The sequence below is a fragment of the Rhinolophus sinicus genome, chromosome 1 (genome assembly GCF_057876585.1).
Source record: "Rhinolophus sinicus isolate RSI-liver-muscle chromosome 1, RSI-T2T, whole genome shotgun sequence".
Taxonomy (NCBI): Eukaryota; Metazoa; Chordata; class Mammalia; order Chiroptera; family Rhinolophidae; genus Rhinolophus; species Rhinolophus sinicus.
Genome location: NC_142501.1, coordinates 52,367,187 through 52,386,071, shown reverse-complemented (window position 1 = coordinate 52,386,071; position 18,885 = coordinate 52,367,187). Strand labels below are relative to the sequence as shown.

General features: G+C 47.2%; 1 protein-coding gene across 2 annotated transcripts; it reads right to left on the bottom strand.

Annotated features, from left to right (window-relative positions):
- Positions 1–11,727: 11,727 nt before the first annotated feature.
- On the bottom strand, positions 11,728–18,350 carry PRPH (peripherin). 2 transcript variants are annotated; one of them, XM_019724658.3, is made up of 9 exons: positions 14,603–18,350; positions 14,183–14,243; positions 13,902–13,997; positions 13,364–13,531; positions 13,138–13,263; positions 12,829–13,049; positions 12,674–12,723; positions 12,377–12,456; positions 11,728–12,123 (listed from the first exon to the last, which is right to left on the bottom strand). In XM_019724658.3, exons 1-9 carry the CDS (start codon positions 15,130–15,132, stop codon positions 12,058–12,060), a joined length of 1,398 nt encoding a protein of 465 aa, XP_019580217.1. In that variant the 5' UTR covers positions 15,133–18,350; the 3' UTR covers positions 11,728–12,057. The 2 variants fall into 2 exon arrangements, with proteins under 2 accessions (XP_019580217.1, XP_019580219.1); XM_019724660.3 differs by having other exon boundaries at positions 11,728–12,120.
- Between the last annotated feature and the right edge of the window lie 535 nt (positions 18,351–18,885).

Below are 18,885 nucleotides of genomic sequence, written 5' to 3'. Positions count from 1 at the left end.
GAGTATCTATCACGCCTACCAAAGCATCCAACCTGTTTTCTACACAGTGGTCAGAATGACCTGCTTCTGTTTGTCTTTGCTGGCACCACTTAAATGTGCTTGATATATGTTCCTTACTATGCATATATGCTTGTAAAATATGTAGAGTTGTGTATTAGCTTCCTATTACCGCTATTAAAAATTGCAAAGGGAGGGGGGCTCTAGAATAGGGTAAATGGGGTCTAATATGTGATGGAAAGAGAATTGACTCTGGGTGGTGAACAATGTGAGATATAATGTATTACAGAATTGTACACCTGAAATCTATGTAACTTTACTAACAATTGTCACCCCAATAAACTTTCATTTAAAAAAAATTGCCACAAATTTAGTGGCTTAAAACAATACAAATGTATTCTCTTTCAGGCCTGGAGGTCAGAAGTATAGAATTAAGTGTTGCCAGGATTCCCTTTCTTCTGGAGGCTTCAGGGGAGAGCCTGTTTGCCTTTTCCAGCTTCTGGAGGCTGCCAGCATTCCTCAGCTTGTGGCCCCTTCTTCCATCTCTATAACTTCTGGCTTCTGTAATCACATTTACTACTCACTCACTTTTGCCTCCTTCTTATAAAGACCCTGCAATTACATCAGTTCTACCTGGGATAATCCAGGATATTCTCCCCATCTCAAGGTCTTGAACTTAACCATACCTGCAAAATCCCTTTTGCCATGTTCAGGGGATTCACAAATTCAGGGGATTAAGATGTGGGCATCTAGGCGGGGGCAGGGGGCAGTATTCAGCTTACTGCAGGTTGTTCAGTGTATGTGTTTTTCATTTGTATAAATGACATTGTTATTTGATTCTGTTTTTACTTTTTTTCAGTCAACTCCATGTCTAGGATCCATCCTTATTGCTATATATAATCTAGTTCATTGCTTACAACAGCCTCATAGGATTCCATAATAGGCATCTATCATACTATACTTACCCAGTCCCCGTTTCCAAAAACAGTGCTAGAGAGTTATCTTTTTACTTGGTCCCCTTTGAATCCATTCAAGAATTTCCCTGGGATATGTACTACCCAGGAGTGGAATTTGTGGGTGATGAGGCTTATGTACACTTAACTTCACTACCACCAGATTATTTTTCAGAAGATCTGTAGCTGTTTACGCACTTAACAATATTACTTGAGAGTTCTTATCACCTCTTATCCTCTCCAACACTTGATGTTACACAACTTTCTAATTTTTACATTTCTAATGGACTCTTGATTATTTTAAATTGCATTTCTTGATTACTAGTGAGTTTGAGTGTTACTTCATATTCTTGTTAGCTAAAAGAGCTTCACTGTCTTTGAAAAGCCTACTCATATCCTTTGCACATTTTTTCCTATTGACTTTCCTATTGACTTTTCTTTATTCTTGTTGATTTATAAGATTTCACTGTGTGTTCACATATTAATCCTATGTCCACTTTAGACATTGCAAATATTTCCTTTAGGCCTGTAGAAGAAGATAATTGATTTTCTATCTGGCAACCTTAATGAACTCTTTTCTTGTCTATTGATTCTGCTGGGTTTTCTATAGAGATAATTATGTCTTCTGCAAATAAAAACAGTTTTATATGTTCCCTTCTAGTCTTTACACCTTGTCGGGTTTTTTCTGTTGTTGTTATTGTTTTGTTTTATTTTGTTGGTTTTTTTCTTACATCATTGTACAGACCTTCTGATATTATATTAAATAGTAGCAGTGCCGGGGGCAACTTGGCTTGTGGGAAACCATCTAAAGTTTTTCCAAAGAATAACTTTGTTTTTCCACTGTTTTTTTGAAACTATCTTAAACGTACAGAAAATTTACATGAATGGTACAAAGAAATTTTTTACTCAACCGTGTAAGAATAAGTTGCCAATATATTGCCCCATCTCTCCCCTCACCCCATACTTCAGTGTATATTTCCTGCTAACAAGGACATTTTCCTATATACCATCCTATAAGCCAGGAAAAGAACACTGATACATTCCTACCATCTAAACTTCAGACCCCATTCAACTTTCACCAGTTTTCCAAGTGATGCCTTTTATAGCAAAAGGATCCAGTCCAGAATCGTGTTACATTTAGTTGTCATGTCTCTTTAGTCTCCTGGGAAATTCTTCATTTTTGACTTTCATGACCTTGACACTTTTGAGGATTACAGGCCAGTTTTTTTGTAAAATGTCCCTCAATTTGGGTTTGTCTGATGTTTCCTTACAATTCCACTCGGTATGCATCTTTTGGCAGGACTGTCTCAGAAATGATGCTGTTTTCTTCCTGCTGTATCCCATCAGGTGGTGCCTATTTCCATCTCTCCTGTTACTTTGATTACTTGATTAAAGTAGTATCTGCCAGGTTTCTCTGCTGTAAATTACTCTTTCCCCTTTGTAATCAATAAGCATTTTTTTGGGGGGGAGGGGAGAAGAACTTCGGTATTATATAAATATTCCATTCCTCATTACATTTTCACTTTTACTTAATTACATCAGTATGGACTCATATATCCCTATTATATTCAGTGGATAATAATCCACTGACCAATGTTGTTTATTTTCATACTCAAGTCGTCTCTGATTTGGTCAGTGGCAGCCCTTTCAAGTTGTCTTCTGTATCCTTCAGCATGACTGTATCCTTTTAGCATTCATCATTTTTCAGTTGTATTATCTTTCTGGCATAGCAACATGTTTCAGGCTCAATTTATACTTTCCCTGAATCAGGTCTGGAATCAGCCATTTCTCCAAAGAGCTTTGGTTCCTTTTAATGGAGAATGTTATTTAAAAACCAAGAACTGGACACAAGATGTGATCATTGCTATTAGGATATGGCTGCCTCAGGCCTTCTCGGTGGACAGAGTAAAGGAACATGCTCTACATTCATGAGTGTGCACACACACACGCCACATTTACATTTATATTTATTCTAATCTAAATATATTGAAAACCATGAGTTCAAGACTGGTCTTTCAAAAGCATCATTTACCTGCTTTAAAACACTTCAAAGGCTTTCTATTGTCCTTACAAATATCTTAAAAACATGCTAAAATAAGGTAGGCTCTCTTCTCTTTGCCAGACTCCAATTAATGAGTTGAAATAAAAAATTTTGCAATAAAAAGAGACCAAGATCAGCCAAAAAAGCATTTTTCTATAGTTGCTTTATTCTAAAATTAATATACCTAAATGTTAAGTAAGCATCAGACGTAACTTAGGGTGATTTCTTGGCACTCTGCTGGTGAGGTTTATCCTTTCATTTCAAATATTTGAGGTTCCTTTATCTTAAAAGGGGTAGCAAAGAGAGGTTTGTTTGTGTTTTTTTAATGATCAAGTTCTATGAACATGGCCTGGTAACTGTTTCCTAGAAGAAAGGTATGTCACTATTCCCCTTTTATAATCATTACTAGTGTATCGCTTCTTGGCCTTTGGCCAAGATCAAGTGTAGTATAATCGTTACTAGTGTAGAAATGAGTAACAATGATGCCAACCAATTGTAACTTTTCCTTTCTCATGTGCTGTATTAAGAAGCCAGCATTTTCCATTCTCAGAAATCTTTAAAAGTAGAAATCATACTAGTCTGGGCAAAGAGATATAAGAATTTTGTTGTATGTTGTAAAAATGTATAAATTAGCTCTTAGACTGGACAGACCTTAATTCAGTAACAATACCGTGTTTCCCCAAAAATAAGATCTAGCTGGACAATCAGCAATAATGTGTATTTTGGAGCAAAAATTAATATAAGACCCAGTATTATATTATATTATATTATATTATATTATATTATATTATACCCGGTCTTATAGTAAAATAAGACTAAGTCTTATATTAATTTTGGCTCCAAAAGATGCGTTAGAGCTGATTGTCCGGCTAGGTCTTACTTTCAGGGAAACAAGGTGGTGATAATTTATTAATTCCATTTCTTCTCCAGAAAAGGAAATATTGTAACATGGTTTATTCTAAAGTGTCCTTTACAGTTGCAACCAGAATCAACCAAAGTTTTTCCAGAGTCTTATGGCTTATAAGGCCCTGCCTCTTCTCCAATGTCATTTCTCTCCTCTTTCACTGTGTCCTTCGTGTATTTTTTTTGGGGGGGGGAAGGAGAACAGGACTTTATTGGGGAACAGTGTGTACTTCCAGGACTTTTTTCCAGTCAAGTTGTCCTTTCAATCTTAGTTGTGGGCCATTCAGCTTCAAGTTGTTGCCCTTTCAGTCTTAGTTGTGGAGGGCACAGCTCAGCTCCAGGTCCAGTTGCCGTTGCTAGTTGCAGGGGGCACAGCCCACCATCCCTTGCGGGAGGTGAACCGGCAACCTTGTGGTTGAGAGGACGCACTCCAACCAACTGAGCCATCCAGGAGCTCAGCGACAGCTCAGCTCAAGGTGCTGTGTTCAATATTAGTTGCAGGGGGTGCTGCCCACCATCCCTTGTGGGACTCGAGGAGTTGAACTGGCAACCTTGTGGTTGAGAGCCCACTGGCCCAAGTGGGAATCCAACCGGCAGCCTTCTGAGTTAGGTGCACGGAGCTCCAACCGCCTGAGCCACTGGGCTGGCCGCCTTCGTGTATATTTTTGATTTATCCAAATGAACACTTGAAGCGCCTTTCAAACTCAGGACATATACCCATCTTGTGTTTTGGAGAATTTTTATTGAAGTCTGGTTCACAGCTGGGCAACATCGTCCACCCAGACTCACTGAATAAGAATATGCATTTTAATAAGATCCTCACGTGACTTGTATGGCTAAAGTTTGGGAAGTGCTTGTTTTCTCTATTTTCTCCCACTAAAACTCCTGTTGGATAGATTTAGGATTTTCTGTCTCTATCCATACTTTGAACTTTTATACTTTCTGTCTCTTTATTCCTTTGTAAATTCTGGAAGAATGTAGCCCTAATTTAGTCTTAGTAGGATCATTCTGGGATTCTTCAGATGAACTGTGTAATATGTGACATATGTGTAATTGTTTTTCTTCTGTATATTATGATGTTTTGACATCTGAAAGAAAAAAAACCACATGCTTTCTGACTGGAGAGAGACTGCCTCTCCAGGGCAGTCTAAAGATAGCAAAGGAGCATTCCTTTGATAGGCAAATGAACCAATCCAGAGCCATACTTCCTCTATCTGGCCCACACACCACAGGAGGCAATATTTCTTTGCCTTAATCGTTCCAGGACCAGGTATCAGGCAACTAAGGACCACCTCTATAGTTTAGAGCCTGCCAAAATTGTTCAGACTTGTCAATCCCAAACTGCTCACCCTGCCCTACCTTGCCTTTCCCTCGGGAATCTCCAATAAGCGTGGTGACCTAAGCTCTCCTCTCCTTCCTGTCCTCTGCCACTGGACCAAGACCCACAGCTTCCCCTGTGACCTTGAGTGGCATGTGGTAACTCCCCTCTCTAGGACCTGTGAATATAATAAACATTGTCTTCTGTAATCTCCTCTTGTGCTACACCTGACTAACCTTCAAATGAAAGAACACAACAAGCTAAGTTTTACATTTAAACAATTATAATATTTATTTCCAAGATCTCTATATGTTATTTTTTATAACTACCTGATCTTTTTTATGGAGATTTTATTATTTCTTGTCTCTCTAACATTGTTAATTATATTCATTTGAAATACTGGTTCTACTTGGTCTTTTCTATAAGCTCTTTCTAGTTTTTTGTTTTGTTTTCTCAACTGAGGTAAAAGTCACGTAACATAAAATCAGCTACATTCAAGTGAACAGTCAGTGACATCAGTACATTCAGTGTTGTATGATCACCACCTCTATCGAGGTCCAAAACATTTTCATCATCTCTGAAGGAAAGCGCATGCCCATAAAGGAGTTACTCATTCTCCCCTCTCCCTCAACCCCTGGCAACCACCAATCTGCCTTTCATCTCCCTATTCCAAATATTTCATATAAATGGAATCATATATATATGTGTGTGTGTGTGTGTGTGTGTGTGTGTGTGTCCTCTTGTGTCTGGCTTCTTCCACCTAGCATAATATTTTCAGGGTTCACCCATGTTGTAGCGTGTACCAGTACTTCATTTCTTTTTATAGCTGAATATCATCCCATCATATGGCTAAAGCACACTGTGTTCATCCCTTGATGGACGTTTGTATTGTTTCCACCTTTTGGGAATGGTGCTGCTTTGACTATGAAGGTACACTTATTTGAGTTCCTGTTTTTAATTCTTTGGGGTAATATCCAGGAGTGCAACTGCTGAGGCCTAAGGTCATTCTATGCTTAACTTTTTGGGGAATTGCCAAACTGTTTTCCACAGCAACTGAATGATTTTGCATTCCCACCAGCAATGTGGAGCAGTACCAATTTCTCCACAATTTCACCAACATTTGTTTTTTTTTTCCTGTTTTTTTTTTTTTTTTTTTCCCAATAGCATTCTGGTAGGTGTGAAGTGCTGCTTCAAAGTTTTAATTTGCATTTATTTAATAGCTAGTGATGTTGAGTATCTTTTCATGTGTTTACTGGCCATTTGTCTATCTTCTTTGGAGAAATGTCTATTCAAGTCCTTTGCCTAATTTGTAATTGATATGATTAAGTTAAGGATTTTGAGAGGAAGGAGGTTATTTTGGATGATGTAGGTATACCTAATGGAATACCAAGGATTCTTATACGAGGGAATCAGGAGGATCAGAGTCAGAGAAGATATGATAACTGAAGCAGAAATCAGAGTGATGTGATTGCTGGCTTTGAAGATGGAAAGGGCCATAGGCCAAGGAATGTGGGCAGTCTTTAGAAACTGGAAAAGGACTCGAGTGTGTTTCTCGAGGAACACAATCTGTCATCCCATTTTAGACTTCTGACCCCCAGCATTCTAAGATAATACGTTTGTTGTGTTAGGCCACTAAGTTGGTGGTAATTTGTTACAACAGCAATAGGATATTAATGCAGTATGAAAAGAGTTCGCAGCACATACTCAAGCTTTCCCTTTGAAATAGAAACAAAATTTTGATGTTTAGCTATTGAAGAATAATTGGAATTGTGACCCTGAGTTCACAATTTATGACCAGTCCCGTTACTTTGCTGAAGGAAGCAGTTTAGGGGCCTATCACCCCATTCTCCTACCTACAGGATAGCCAAGTCCACTCAACTCTGCATGAATCATCTCATTTAATCTTTACAGCAATCCTACGAAGTAGCTACTATTGTTGTCTCCATTTTACAGATGAGGAAACTGAGGCAAAGAGAAGTGAAGAACCTTTGCCAAGGTCGTGCATCTAGTAAGAAGACCCAAGATTTAAATGCAGATTCTTAACCACTATGTGATCTGTTAAATAAAAATTGTACTTTTTATACTCTTCATTAGTTGCAAAATAGTCACTTGAATTATGGGATTATATAACAAGTATAAGTGTCAAAAACAGGTTTAGAAACAAATACAGCCAACATTTGTTATGCATTTAGCAACATTTGCTAACCAATGGGAGCAGAAGTACACAGGGACGAGAACAGCCTACCAGGCCCAAGAGTTTAGTGCTTTGGATATCTGTCAATATGTCTCATAGAAGGAATGGAGAGTGTCAATTAACCTGACAGGCTAGTAAGGTGGGCATCTTCCATGATAGGAAGTGAGAGCAGAACGAAAGAAAGCCCCAGAAGTCAGCATGCAATTGCTATTAGGCCATGGAAGCCATGGGACAATTGAAGCCTATGAAAAAACTATGAGTAAGCAAAAAGCAGGGTAGACGGTGAGTTCATTTGCTCATTGTGACAGGAGCGATAGAAACAGCAGGACCCTGGGTCAGGGAGCAATGTGCTCCTGCTGATGAAGGAGCTTCCGGTTGCCTTTCAGCCTCAGAGAGGCCAGATGGGGCTGCAGAACCCATTCTTCCTGTGAAGCCCGGGCACTCAGGTGTTTCTGGGTTCTTGTGAAGCAACTCCCACTCCACCCCAGGCAGCTATAATTTTCTTCCTCCTTATTTCCATGTGTAACCTCACAGTGAACTCTCCCTTGCCTGAGATAATTGCTTAGTCTCTGTTCTTTGCAACCCAGATAACTGAACTCCCTCTTCCACCCACTGCAGGTGGCCCCTGAGGAATTACCCCTGGTACAACGCTGGGCACCTCCCTGGGACCTGTAGGTGCCCAGCACAATCTGGTTCTCTCTAGGAATAGTATGAAATAAAGGTGGCAGCATCCTTGCTTTTGAGATGACCTTCTTATAAATGTTCTGCAAACTATCTCCCTTCTCCCAACACGCAGAGGACAATAAAATCAATGTGGTATAAGCTTTCTTAATTACAGTCAAATCCCAGCCCTGTCTTCTTGAGGTTAACATCAGATCCCCTTGATTAAAATTGGATTTTGAGTTTTCCTAAAACTCTTCCATCACAGCCAAGTCTGAGGTTGTGTCATTTCAATAGGTGGCTGGGCCTAGACAACTTGATTCTTTCTATTTCTGCCCAGTATTGAAACATATTCAAGTCCAATCATTTTCTTTTTTTTTAAACCACAATCCAATATAAAAAAATAACTTTATATCGCAACCTGGTACACATGTATACAAATATATTGAAAATAAAAGTTTCACCACGCTCTAAATGTTTCTATTCTTTTTCCTTTAAAAATGTTGATCTTGACACAATTTTATAACAATGTTTCATGATGCACAGTTTGAAAATTGTTAGTCTAGTTTATCTTTTCTTCAACGTTTCGCTTCTCAAACAGGTCTTTCTTTGTTCTCTCTGGTTCTCTTTAAGCAGTCACCTCTTGAGAGAGTAGTTTGCTCTCCCCTTTCTCATCTCTCATTCACTCTTCAATTGACCAGGTTTTGTCTCTAACCCTACCCTGCCCAGAAGCTGCCCTCACTAAGTTCTCTTCCTTGCCCACCAGCCCCAAGTTTTCCAACTATTATCTTACCTGGGCTTCCAGCATCCTTTGACATGCTAGCTGCTCCCTCCTGAGAGTGTTCTCTTGCTGTGGCTTCTTGAGGCTGCACTGTTCTAGTTTTCCTCCTATATCTCTGCTGGTTAATTCTCAAGATTATCTTTTGCTGCTACTCTAGGAGTCACCCAAGGCCCTTCTCTTTCCTCACTTTATACTCCATTCTTACGTAGTTTCATTTCTTCTCATGTAGGACACCTGAGAGCTCCCATACCCTTCTCTTCAGCTCAGTCGCCCCTCCTGGTATCTAATACAAATCACAGGCCACAGACTCTCATGTGAAAATTTCCATACTTGAAATTCTGTTTACTTGAAAACCTAAACATTTAAAACTCTAAAGTTTTTGTCTGCTTTTCTGTAGTGATTGTTCTCCTTCGGGGTAATAAGTGCCACTGAATGAAGGGGAGATAAGGCCATAAAATATGATAAAATACTGCCATTTTTAACAATATGGACGGATCTTGAGAGTATCATGCTAAGTAAAATAAGTCAGATGGAAAAGGGCAAGAACCATCTGATTTCACTCATATGTGGGATAGAAAATAAAAAGCAACAAACAAAACAAACAAAAAAACAAAACAAACAAAAACTCATAAACACAGACAACAGAATCGTGGTTACCAGAGGGGAACCGGGTGGGGGGCGGATAAAGAGGGCTAAGGGGTCAAGTATAAGGTGACAGAAGGAGGATCGACTTTGGGTGTTGAGCACATAATGGAATATATAGATGATATAAAGTTGTAGACCTGAAACTTATATGATGTTATTAACCAATGTTACCCTAACAAATGTAATTAAAAAAAAGAATGTGAGTATATGTGTACCATGTGTGGAGGGTGATGGTGGTGGGGAGCCTGAGCAATACTTGCAAGGGACATCGTGGTTGGTTCCTAACATCTATTCCCTACCAGACAGACAGCCCAAGCCACTCTGTGCCTTTCCCCTGGCAACTATTACTGCTCCAGGAGTGGACACACCAATGGCTGAAAGACAGGACTTATATCTCATCCCTGGGAGGAGGTTTTCCTCTTTCCTTCACTGGATGCTCCTGGCAGCCATCTTGGGATCATGAGGAGAGCCATCCCAAGGACAAAACTCCCCTCCAAGGAGGAAAGCCAAGAAGAACCACGGACAGAGCTTGGGTCCTTGATGACATCACTGAGCTGCTGAAATCAACCAACTTCAGAGCCTGCCTACCTACCTCTGGCTCCTTGTTACGTGACATATTTCTTTACTTTCTTTTTCTTTTTATAAATGGAGTCATATGCTACTTGTAGCAGAAACCATCCTGATAGAGTCAGTGTCTCAAGATATCCCATCACACCTGAACTCCAAACCTGTGGATCTAACTGCCTGCCAGCCCTTCCTCTTGGTTGTTCCATAGCATTTCACATTCAATAAGTTTAAAATTGACCTTGTTGTCTTGCCCTCCCACCCTCCGTTTCTGTGAAAGATCCCACCAATCTGCCCGGTTGTTCAAGCCAAAACCTTGGGTCACCTTTGCTATTTTCCTTTCTTTCACCTGCCAATCTCTCCCTAGGTCCTGCAGATGCTACCCCTTGAATATTTCTCAAACCCATCCACTTCTATGCCTACCACCATCTCTGGCCTGTTTCACTGCAACAGCTTCTGAATTGGTCCTCCATCTCCTTCCAGTAGTTTCTGCACATTCAGTCAGAGTAATCGTTCTAAAATGCATGTCTAAATACTTCATTCTCCTGATTAAATCCTTTTCTGTCCCCTTTCCTTATATGCCTTGATATGGCATATAAGGCGCTCATTTCATCTTTCCAACCTCAACACCATGCCTTCCTTTCTGTCTTTCATCCCAGTAGTACAGAACTACTTTCAATTCCCAAACTTGCTCTCTTACCTCCTGGCTGACTTGTCTACCTAGAAAATCCTCCTCCTCTCCCTGCTTCACTTGAATAACTCCTGCTTGTTCTTTGGTGCTCAGTGTGATGGCCCCACCTTTGGGAAGCCATCCTCACCCTAAGGCTGGGTTAAGCGCTCCTTTTCATGTTGCCACAACGCTGTCTCCTTATCTCAGTCATAGCACTCATCACGAGGTTGGAATTGTCTGTTTATCTGTCTATCTCCCCCACCCCAGACAGTAAGCTCCTTGAGAGGCGACTCTGGCTTATTCCCTACACCTAGCACTGTAATTAATTAAAGATCATTATAAATCCAGAAGTGGATTTTGACTTGAAGACAGGGTACAATGGAATGGAGTTGGAAGACAGCGTGGAAGGAGACATTTTCAAACAGGGGAAGGGATGGTGGCAGCAGAATCTGATTTGCTGGTTAGGTGTTGAGTAAGCCAGGCCAGGGGAAAGAGACTATGAGGCAGATACTGGAACCCAGACAAGAGATGATGGTGGCCTAGACTAGTGTGGTGGCCATGGGGATGGGGAGAATGAGTTAAGAAGTAAAATTAACAGAATTGCTGTTTGTGGTGAGGGGGGAGTGTGGAGAAAGGACAGGGGTGTAAGATGAGAGATGAGGTGGTTCTAATTTGAGCAACAGAGGTGCCCTCTTCTAGGTGGGGAATCCAGATCACAGATAGTGGAGAGGGAGATGAGGGGTTCTGTTTTGGACATGTTGAATTTGAGGGACCTATGGGACACCGAGAGGCATCTGGACATTCTGGGCTGCAAATGGGGAACAGAAGTTAAGAAGGAATGGACCGAGAGGTAGGAGAAAATCCAGAAAAGTAGATAGGAGTCATAGGTGCCAAGATAGCAGGATTCAGAAGAAAAATGACTAGAGACGAGGGGAAAATACTGCTGAGTCTTCTCCCCACAGGCATCCCCCACTTCCATAGACACAAATGCATTGGAGAGGTTTCTCTTGACAGCAGTTTTATTTGATTTGAAAGTGAAACTCAGACCCTGGCCCACCCCACTGATCATGGGATCATGGCAGGAATAGATTGGACCTGGGCACCATTGGCCTCTTACCAGGATGAGAAAAGGGGAAGATATGAGTCATATCTATATGTAAGGCAGGGAGAAGCCCAGCCACTGCAGGCTGGGTAGGGCTTGGCTACAGGCCAGGGAAGTGTACCATCCCCTAGACACATGCAAAGGGAGAGGAGACCCATTCAGGACTGGTGTTAGGGTGTGGGCTTAGAGTAGGCCTAGGGCAGGGTCAGGGAGCTCTGGACCAATGGGTTCAATAGCTGTGAGTAGACTTGTCCAGTTCACTGCGCTGCTCCTTCTGGGATTCTGTCACCACCTGCTGAGGTCAAGGCATGTGAAGAGCACAAACCATTCAGCACCATTCTCTTTCCAGCTCCTTTGGGGCACGGTGACCCCCTCTCTGACATAAGCAGCTGAGGCTCCAGTCTGTCCTCCACTTTCTCTATCTCCCCTGCTCCCTCCCACTGGAAGAACCACTAACCCACAATACGCTAAGATCAGCTGCTGCCAGGCTGGGGCTCAGAAATAATACTGGAAACGAAGGGCTCCTGGTCTCAAGTGACCCATCTCACCTCCCCGTCCCGGGTCTCAATGGTCTTGATCAAAACCATCTTCCGGCTGTGGCTGTCCTGGGGAAGCTCCATTTCAGGCACTGGAAAAAACAGGTGAGGGGTGGAAGGGAGGAGGCTTGGGGTTTCCTTTTAAGCCCCCATTCCTGTCAGTGAGGGGCGGGGCTTAAGGATGAGGGGCGAGAGTAGACCAGGACTCAGTAGTTCACCAATCCCAGAGCAAAGCCATAGCAAGAGTCTGGTCAGGGCAGAAGTGGACAAGAGGACAGACAGGTAGGAAGCCAGGTGAGGGAGACTCACCAGTAGTCTTTATATTTAAGGACGCAAAGGAATGCACTGGCACCGAGATCCTGCGAGGAAAGCAAGGGGGCTCAGCTACTCTGCCCAGGGTGCTCCTTTTCCCGGAACACCCAAGCCCACCACGCCCCACCCCTCTCCCCCAGCCCCACCCCTACCGGCTCTCCTCGCCCTCCAGCAACTTCCGGTAGGTGGCAATCTCGATGTCCAGGGCCATCTTGACATTGAGGAGCTCCTGATATTCGCGCAGGTGTCGCGCCATCTCCTCTTTCAGCTGTCGCAACTCCTCCTCAAGGCGCGCGGCGCCGGCCTGGTACCCTCCGGCCTCCAGAGCAAACTGCTCCTCCAGCTCCCGCAGCTGTCTGAGCAGGGCTTCGTTCTGGCGGGGGGGGGGGGGGGGGGGGGGGTCAGAGGTGGAACAGCTGTCACCGTCCACCCTCGGGTCGGGCGCGCAGCCTGGTACTCACTGTGCCGCGCAGTCCGTCCACCTCGCACGTCAGGCTCTGGATCTGGCGTCGGGACTCGTTCATTTCTTGCTTGGCCTGGCGCAGGGCTTCGTGGTTCCGGTTGGCGGCGTCGGACAGGTCCGCGTACTGTGTGATGGGGGCAATCTGTGTGTGAGCAGGAGGGACACGCCCTCACCCCAGCGCCCGACCCTCCCAGACCCTCCCAAGCTGTCCTGGGCTCTCGCACCTTGGACTTGTACCATTCCTCTGCCTCCTGCAGGTTCTTAGCCGCGATGCTCTCGTATTGTGCGCGTATGTCTCTCAGCGCCGCTGTCAGCTCGGGCTTCACGGTCGTCTCCACCTCGATCTGCTGCACCTGCTGGTTCTCCACGCTCACCTGAAGGTCTCGCAGCTCCTGCGGCCCAGGACAATACGACGTCGAGTTCGCCGCGCAGATCCCACGCGGGCCGCGCAGTTCGCGGACAGAAAAGAGCAAAAAAACACTTGAATGAACACAAGGGGGCGCCAGGGAGTGCAGCACACAAGACTGCGCCGCCTGAGCGCCTCGGGCTTTGAGCCTGCGGCCAGGTTCCAGGGTGCCGCTGCGCTGCTCGCCACCAGGTGGCGCAGGGGCGGGAGGCAAACCACCTGTAGACTAGGGTTGAGGGGCTGCATCTACCCAATCTCACTTCGTTTCCCCAGGGCTTTCTTCGCTCCACCCGCCAATTTCCCAGACCCAAGGAGACTACCCTCCGAAGCCTTCCCTGACACCCGAGTATACCCACCTCGTCGTGCAGCTTCTTGAGGAACTCAATCTCATCCATCAGAGATTCGATCTTGCGCTCTAGCTCCAGGCGGGCGAGGGTGGCGTCGTCCACGTCCTTCGTGGGATGGCAGTGGGGATTCAGGAGCAGGGAGGGGCTGCTCAGCCCGAGGAAGGGCCTGGCCCTCTCTGTCGGCCTCTGAAGGCTTACGGTCACCTCCCCGCACCCACAGATGCCACCCTGTACACGCAGGCCCGGCCTAAGGGTGGAGAGATGGAAATCGACTCGGGGCCCAGGCTCACCTTGCGGAAGAGCACAAGGTTGTGCTCAGCGTCCTCCCGCTTGCGTGTCTCGTCCTCCAGCCTGGCGTAAAGAGTGGACAGAGGCTGAGCTGCGGGGTTACCGTCCTCCCCGCCCCCCAGGACCCGGGGTAGAGGCTGCTACTGCCCAGGACTCTGAGGAGGGGTCTCAGGCTGCCTGATGGACGTGCTCTAACGGGCTGGGAGCTGAGCTGGGGCCCCGTTATACACAGGGGAGACATAGTCACTCCCCCTCTCCCTCACCTCCCCAGAGACTCAGCAAAGTGGTAGAGGGAAGGCGAGGATGCCCCGCCCGCACATGCCCGCAGGGGTTGACCAGGGCTGTTACTCCCTCGGGTGGCTGGCGGGGAGGGGAGCGAGGAGCAGCGCTTCTACGGCCACCAGCCGGCCCTGCCCCCTGACCTCTGCTTGAGCGCCGCCAGGTCCTCTGCCAGCCCGTCGCGCTCCACCTGCACCCGGTCGCGCTCGCGGCCCAGCAGCTCTAGCTCCCTGCGCAGCTCGCGCAGCTCCTGCTGGCACAACTGGTCGGCGCGCGCCGGCTCCTGGCCCCGGGCCTGGCTCAGCTCCCCGCGCAAGACCGCGTTCTGCTGCTCCAGGAAGCGCACCTTCTCGATGAAGTTGGCGAAGCGGTCGTTGAGCTCCTGCAGCTCCTGCTTCTCGTTGCTGCGCGTGGCCAGGAACTCCTGGTTTAGGGCTTCGGCCATAGAGAAGTCGAGGCGCTCCGAGGGCAGGCGCAGGAGAGCACCCGCGCTGGACCGGGGGACACGGAAGCTGCCCAGGCGAGCGGAGGAGCTGGAGGACGCCGAGCCCAGCAGGCGGCTGCCGGAGAAGCGGGAGCTGGACGAGTAGGAGAAGGCCCCGGGTGACAGTGAGGGCGGTGGCCCGAAGGTGCGGCGGTAGGAGGTGGCCCGGAGGCCCGACGGGTGGCTCATGGCGCCGAGGATGGGCAGTCACCGCTGGCAGAGTTGGTCCAGGAGCTGCAGACCGCTTGGAGGCGGCTTTATAGTCCTGCGGGCTCAGGGGGGGCACGGGCAGCTCCTCCCACTGGCCTGACTGTGCGGCTATGTGGGGAGGGGGACGCCCCACCCCTGCGGAGCAGCAGGAGCACCGCACCCGCTATCTCTCGTTGCTGGCTTCCTGCCTACTTGGTTCCCCCTGTTGCTGGCAGGGAAGCAAGCAGGGATGGCGACTACAGGCCAAAAGCAGGCAGGATTGGAGGTCAGCACCTTCCAACAAGTATCCAGAGCTGCAGCCTAGGACGGGAGGGCCTGATTTGAGCTGAGGTCCCTGCCTGAAAGAACTGGTAAAAATTGGGGGGATAGGAGGACTGGAGGTTGAAGAACAGGCTTCTGGTACATGCGTAGTGAGGATGTGGCCCAGGTGGATGGAGAGCTGGCCTGGCCAAGGCCCCACAGCCTGTACCTCCAGTTGTCCCCTAAAGGCTAAGCTCTGCTTTCACCTGGTGTCGGCTACTCCCTTTGTCACCATACCCAGGGAGATATGGGGGACAGGAGGGCAGAAGCAGCTGAGGAGGGTGGGGAAGGGCTGATCTCTCTGTAATCCCCAGGGCCCTGTGAACGGTTGCTGCCTGGCGCCAGCTCTGCAGCTAATGGACTGGCTACTTCCCCTCCCCCTCCCCTGGACATTTGGCCAGGGGGTGCCTGCTGATGTCTCAGCTTTAAAGACACAGCTCCCAAACCTGGACCGACCCTGGGCTGCAACAGGGTGGGGACACCAGAAGGGCCTGAGGGTGACTGGGCTGGGCTCTGGGTCCCTCTAGGCAGGGTCTGTGCCCTGCCAGAAGCTGAGCTGAGTGAACACTAGTGTATGCTGTCCGGCTTTCCTGGATTCTCCCTTCCCCCAACCAACTGCTGCTCAGTTACAGCCTTACGGGAACCAGGGCTATTTGTGAGATAGGAAGGGGAGGGGGCTGAAGGGTGGTACTAGCTGCTGCCAAGGCTCAGAGATGGACAGACTGGCAGGAACTGGTTCCCAGTATTGGGGAGTTCCAGGTACCCAGGGATGGAAGGGGCTGGATGGGGAAGAGATGGGGAAAGAGAAGGTGCCCATCCCTAATGGTTCAGGGACTGAGTGAGGAGAAAGAAGGCCCCAGAACAGATCTACAAGCCTGTGCACACAGATACATAGATATAGTAGCACTGTATACCTATGTGCACACACATGACACACACACACACACATCACATATCCCTTCCTATCCTCTCCCACCCTGGAGTTAGTGGAAAGGCTGATGTCTGGCCTTTGCATGTCAAATGGCTTCCACTACGCAGGCACAGACTGCCCAGGAGTGGACAGAAGCAGCTCAGATGGCCTGCAAGAGCCAGGGTGATGAGGCCTGCTGGGTTTGCCAGGAGCCATGGGGCTGTGGCCGCTGAGGACGCCAGGGCTCTCCAGTAGGGACGGGTCTGCCTCCGATTGGCCCTGAGGACAAGAGCTGGGTATCTGGGGAAGCAGATTTGGGACTCTGGGTTGGATCTCTAGCTGAGACAGCGAGGAGGGCGGCTCCCTGGCAGCCAGCTCCTTCAGCATTGCAGGGCAGAGGAGCCTCCCTTCTTTGTGTGTGTCCTCTGAGATGGGCCAACGCCTGCCTGCCGGCTCACATCCCTACCTCCTTCCTCTCCTCTCCAGGCCCCTCCTTCCTTCCGGGCCATTAGTCTCTCCCTGCTCAGCTGCCAGGGCCTTCTCCTTCATGGGTCTGGTTTGGTTGCCAGGGGAATGGGAAGAGGGAGGATGGGAGACAGGGGACCGATGGATAAATCAGGGCCTGTCCCTACTAAATCCTGGGAGCAGAGAGAGATAGGGTCCTGCCTGGGCTGGCAGTGGGGTTTTGGCAGGTGTGAGGAGGGAACTGAGGAAGGCGTGGTGCTTTCTGCTGCAGCCCTAGGCTCTGAGGCCCTACTGCTGTTGGCCTGGAGCCCCACTGACTCCAGCCTAGGCCCTGCCCTGCCCCTGTCTGCCATCCTCCAGGAGCAAACTGGGAGTCTGAGCTAGTACTGCGTGCGGACGGGCAAGCAAGGCCTGGGAGGACCAGCTTGGGCCCTATCTTTATAAGGAGCTGCTAGTAGACCTGGGCTTTTGCGAGTAGGGGCCCCTTGGGCTGGGCCTGAGTTCCAGTTGGGATTCCATCTCCTCCTGTGCTTAAGCTCCCACCTCCCCTCCCAGATGCCTCAGAATGGAGGGGACCAGGGCTTCCTCTCAGGGCTCTGGGAACTGTGGAGGGAATAAGGCTGGGGCCTGGGTGGGGGAACCAGGCCTGCTGGCAAGGCAGAGGAGACTTGTCCCCTTATTCAGAAAGAGCCAGGCCTGAGAGGTCTTGAGACTAGAAGAAAAGTAGGAAAGGGTGATGGTTGAGAGCCAGGGCTCTGGTATCCAGCTGCCAAGCTTCCCATCTGACACAACACTAGCATGTGAATTTAGGCTCATTACTATGGTCTTTCATGTTTTTTTAGTAAAATAGGGATAATGGTAGCTTCTACTGTATAGTGTTCGTGGAAGGATTAAATGAATAAATACATGTAAAATACCTAGAACACACAAAATAACAACTGAAAATGTAAGCTAGTTTTATTACTATCATTATTATTATTATTATTGACTTACCGAGTGATATTGTCAGCTCCCTAATACAGTGAGGATCTGAACTTCTTTTAGATTGTCCTCACTATTGGCTACAAGCAGGTCTGGACCCAGGGTGGAAGGAGCCAAGTACTTCCTGGCTGAGGGAGGGGAAGGTGGCCTCGTCTTCCTGTGTAGGCAAGTAGTACACTGATTAAGATGGAGACTCTGGGTTCGATTAAGGCTGCCTGGGTTCGATCAAGGCTCCTCAACTTAATTAGCTGTGTGCTTTGGGTTTGAGTGAGTGATTTAACCTCAGTTCACCCCACTGCCTTTATCCACAGGTGGGGATGATAATTATAGTACCTCCCTCATAGTGCTACAATACTTACATAGTGCTTGGCACACAGGACTTGCTGTGTAAGTATTAGCCAGTGTTATCAGCAGCCTCCTCCTTCTGCTGCCCTTGGCTGCTCTGGTGAAGTCTTGGAGAGAAATGCAATTGGATGCCCTCAGAGGTTTGCAAGGAAGGTGAGCAATGAAGTTTAGGTTCCTAGCAAGAGAGCTACAGAACCATGGGCCTTGGACTCAAAGCTGAGGAGGGGGGGGGCAAGAGAGGGTGGGAGATTGGCAGAGTAAAGAGGTCCATAGCTACCTACCAGGCAAGGCCAAGGAACAGTCATAGTACAAAGAAATTGAAAGAGGCACTGAGAGTGTAGGAAGTTGTTTCCAGGGAGCAGGATGCATGAATTTGTGATTCTGGAGCTGGGGTTGGGGTATTAATGGATAAGATTCTCAGGGCATTTCTAAGGGAGTGGGCAATTGAGGTAGATTGGAGGAAGAGGTCAGAGGAGAAAAGAGCAGGGCACCAGCCTAGACACTGACGAGCTGTGTGACCCTGGGCAAGTTACTTGTCCTCTCTGAGCTTCAGTTTCTTCGTCTGTAAAATTGGGAGGATGACACCTTTCTCCCAGCAGTGCTGTGAGATCTACATGAGTTATTGTACATAAAACAATTAGCAGGTTGTGAGGCTCATAGTAAGTGCTCAACACTGTTGATTGCCTTCTTCCCCTCCCATGTGACAAGAAACAGACACAGAGGAGCAAGGC